Here is a 4,434-nt window from a genome sequence, read left to right on the forward strand (position 1 = left end):
CCCCTAGCAGTTGTCCTTCCTGAGGTCATATATTTAACAAAAATAGTAACAATAACTAATTTTTTACATTTCTTAACTCATGTCAAGAAGTGTGCTAAGTTCCTGTGTTAGGCAGGCTGCCCCCCAAAGAGGTCCTCCTAAATCCCTGGAAACTATGAATATGTTATATGGCATAAGGGATTGGGCAGATGTATAAAATTGTAGACCTTAAAATAGGGAGAGTATCCTGGATTATCCAGGTGGGCTCCGTCTAATCACATGAATCCTTAAAAGCAGGGAAACTTCTCCAGCTGTAGTCAGGAACAAAAGCCAGAAGGGAAGGTCAGAGATAATATGAGCATAAGTAGAACTCAACTGACCATTGTTGGCTTTAATCATGGATAAGGGCCATTAGCCAGAGACTGTGTGGCCCCTAGAAACTGAGAACAATTCCCAGCCAAGAGCCAGCAAAGAAACAGGAACCTCAGTTTGTGGAACTCAGAGAACTGACTTCTGCCAACAACCTGTATGATGTCTCCTCCAGATCCTTCAGGTAAGGCCTGCTGGCTTGATTTGGGCCTTGTGTGATCCAGAAAAGTGGAATCAGTTGAGCCTATCCAGATTCTGACATAAAGATCTCAGAGATAATGTATTTCTGCCATTTTAAATCACTAAGTTTGTGGTAATTTGTTATAGCTGCAATAGAAAACTAATACAGTACCTTACCTTTATTATCTTACTTAATCATCTCAACAGGTATGAGATACATTTATTGTTAGTTTTCCTTTGCTGGTGAGGAAATGAGGATGTTTGCAGACATAAATTTGAGAGAACTAGTTTTCCTAAGGATTTGGGTGTAATTATTTGAAGAAGTGTGAAGGAGTAATGAGCAACCAATAGCAATAGATGTCCACATAGATATAAAAAATAATATTTTTATAAAATGATCCCCTAAAAAAGAAGGGTATCTGATTCATTTCTCCTTTTCTAAATACAAATTCACCCTAATCAGCCTGAGATATTAGTTTTCTGTCCTCTTCATGAGCATTTTCAAGGAAATAAATGCCACTATGTTCTCTGTAGCATCTAGCATCATGAACAACCAAGAAACTCTACTTAAAATCCATTATTTGATCATGTAGCATAATAGTTCAGTTTCCCTTTAGTCATGATTTTGTGTCTACTACATGAAAGAATGCAAGTATTTTCTGAATATTCTTCCCATAGCTGCCTTCACCTCCTTGTTCTGCAGGCTATAAATGAGGGGGTTTAGCATGGGAGTGACCACACTGTACTGTAAGGAGAACATCATCTCCATAGGGGAGCCTGAAGTTGGCAAGAGATAGCTGAGGAAACCTGAGCCATAGAACAAGGTCACAGTAGTGAGGTGGGAGGAGCAGGTGGAGAAGGCCTTGCCTCTGCCTGAGGTGGAGCTGATACTCAGGATGGTGGAGACAATTTGGGCATAGGAGAAAACAATCATAAAGAAGGTTCCAAAGAAATGTAGGACAGAGGAGCAGAGCAGGAATGTGAAGTTGGTGGAGGTATCAGAGCAAGACAGAGAGAAGAGAGAAGACAGCTCACAGCTGAAGTGGGGAATAGTCTGGTCCTCACAATAGTCTAAATTGACAGCCAAGAGGATATTGATGAGAGCATCAGCTAAGGCCAGGCCCCAGGAACCCCACACCATCCCAACACAGAGCTGGTTGCCCATCACTTGGCCATAGAGCAGAGGGGAGGTGATGGCTACATAGCGGTCATAGGCCATCACAGCCAGGAGACAGGCCTCAGCACCCCCCGTGGCAAACACAAAAAAGGCCTGAGCCAGGCAGCTCTCTACAAAGATGGTTTTGCTTTCAGAAAGTAGATTCTCCAGCATCTTGGGGACTGTGACAGATGAGTGGCAGAGGTCCAGGAAGGAGAGCTGTCTCAAAAAGAAGTACATGGGCATGTGGAGGTGGGAATCAGCCCTAATCACCAGCAGCATCAAGAAATTTCCCATCAGAGTGAAGAGATAAATCAGAAGGAATAACACAAAGAGCATGTCCTGAATATTAGGGTCAATGGATAGTCCAAGGAGAATGAACTCACTGATAGCACTGTAGTTTTTCATTGCCACATAGAGAAGTATTCTCTCTGGAAAACAAGAAGATCCACCAAAAGTCTTTCAGTGCATCTCAGTACCCCACTACCTAGATCTTATTCAATATGAATATCTTTTCATTACTGTTCCACAATCCACATTCGGGTATTTAAAAGTTAATTTCTTGGTCATCATCTTGCCATTGGTATTTTAAATAAGCCAAGATCCTATTTTTTATTATGATCTTTTTTAGAGCCATAATGTAGTTTAGAGTGATACATTTGAAAAGAAGTTTCCTGATATGAGAAGAAGGTAGAGAAGAAAATCTCAGGAGTGAATTACCTGAGAAATTGAGGTAGGATTAAGTCTAGATTCAAAGGACTTAGGTAGGAGCAGGGATACTTTCTGTATTCTATGTCTAGGAGAGACAATCAAGAGTACAAGAAGTGAGTTTCCATTTGACTGCTTCCATTTGTTTTCAATAAAGTGTAAATGAGATTATTGGTTGTTCATGTGGCTGTGTGCAGGCATGCCCACATGTACACAATAAATTATAAAGGTATTGATAATGATAAAAGTATGTGCACGATCATGGGCATAGGGGTCAATGTGAAGTGTAAGAAACTATTACAGGATAGGAGGACAATAAGACATCAAGAAATTAGAAACTAGATGTGGAATTAGATTTTTCTGGATTCTTATACTTTTAAATTTCCTTCATTTTATTTAATGGCATCACATTGTAATTTAATTTTAAAATACACTCACAAAGTAATAATAAAGTTTTAAAAACTGGTAGCCTAGATCATGATGCCCAGTGATATTTTAGGTGGGCAATGCTATGACTACAATCGGTCATGAGAAGCTATTTCCACTTAATAGGACAATGTTTTGATTAGATCATCATGCTAACCCTAAAACTCACATATCCAGGAATATATGTAGTCACCACTCCTGTCGAGGCCATTATTGCAGGTTTTAAGGCCCCCATATGGTTATCTAAACTCTCTCCTCATACTTTGAAACTTGTGCATATATCCTCATACTGGCCTGATATTTTAGACTTCACCTAAGTCTCAATATAACTGCTCAATATTCTTGCCTCAAACTGGAGGTGCTCCCTGGCCCTTGCTATTCTAATTCAACATTACTTCATTTACTCCATCAGTGAAGACTGAGGGATCTATCCTGTTGTTGATTCACTGACTGAACAGCTAAGCATCCCAGTCCATGTAAGGAACAAAACCTAATTATCTGAATTCTTAGTTGGTAGTACAATGTTTTGTGGCAACAATACTTTCAGATCCAGTAAGTAATAAAACTCTTCAGCTTGTGAAGTCAACATTAAGAATACTATTTTAACAAGACAGAGGATCATAGGGGAAGGGAGAGAAAAATGAAACAAGATGAAACCAGAGAGGGAAACAAACCATAAGAGACTGATTTTTTTTTTTCATAAGAGACTCAATCTCAGGAAACAAACTGAGGGTTGCTGGAGTGGAGGGGGGTGGAAGGGATTGTGTGGCTGGGTGATGGACATTGGGTAGGGTATGTGCCATGGTGAGTGCTGTGAATTGTGTAAGACTGATGAATCACAGACCTATACCCCTGAGACAAATAATACATTATATGTTAATAAAAAAAAAGAAAGAAAAAAGAATACTGTTTTAAAGGAGAAGTAGAAAATCATAAATTGGAAGTTAACATTTATGATGGATTCAACACTAGCAATGAAAAATAATAAATTGTGGGCAACATATAGGTATTTATTTATAATTACTTGGGGTCAGACTATGGAGATGATCTCTTAAATTCTTACTCTTTCACTCTTTAGATATAGCAATATTACACATGGGGGCTCTCAGTGCTCATCCTGAGATCACCCCATCACCCTAAGAGCAAAGCAAGAGAACCCAAGTAAGGATTCACAGTAGCCAGGAGTGAGGTTTGTGCTGTATGACTTCAGAGCCAGTACATACAAAATAAAATTCCCTTTCTCTTGGCTACCAACAAACATAGTCCAACTAACTAGATCCAGAGATTCCATGAACTGCAGAGAGAATCCAAACCTTGGATCAAGGCAATACCTTGCAAAGAAACAACCATTGTGATAAAAGTCAATGCTAGGGGTTTGATTTCCTGGTAAGTTTCTTCTTTAACATAATTTAGAGGTTCTCAGAACAATCTTTTAAAAATAAAATTAAGGAGTGATGCTAGTAAGATGGTGGAATAAGAGGTCCCAGCCCTAATCCCCCCAAAGAAACAGCAATTTAACAATCATCCATGGATGAAAATACCTTTATGAATGATCTGGAATCCAGGTGACAGATTACAGCACTCTGGTGGAACACAGAAATGAGAAAAGACACATT

At 39.2% G+C, this 4,434-nt stretch overlaps 1 protein-coding gene across 1 annotated transcript; it reads right to left on the reverse strand.

The window, feature by feature from the left end:
- Window positions 1–1,162: 1,162 nt before the first annotated feature.
- Window positions 1,163–4,168, reverse strand: LOC114224082 (olfactory receptor 8S1-like). Its single transcript, XM_028123114.2, has 2 exons — window positions 4,150–4,168; window positions 1,163–2,115 (listed from the first exon to the last, which is right to left on the reverse strand). The coding sequence occupies exons 1-2, from the start codon at window positions 4,166–4,168 to the stop codon at window positions 1,163–1,165; spliced, it is 972 nt and encodes a 323-aa protein (XP_027978915.2).
- Between the last annotated feature and the right edge of the window lie 266 nt (window positions 4,169–4,434).

This window comes from Eumetopias jubatus, unplaced genomic scaffold (genome assembly GCF_037043125.1).
Source record: "Eumetopias jubatus isolate StellerSeaLion01/CBP00866 unplaced genomic scaffold, mEumJub1_p1.0 scaffold_8, whole genome shotgun sequence".
Taxonomy (NCBI): domain Eukaryota; kingdom Metazoa; phylum Chordata; class Mammalia; order Carnivora; family Otariidae; genus Eumetopias; species Eumetopias jubatus.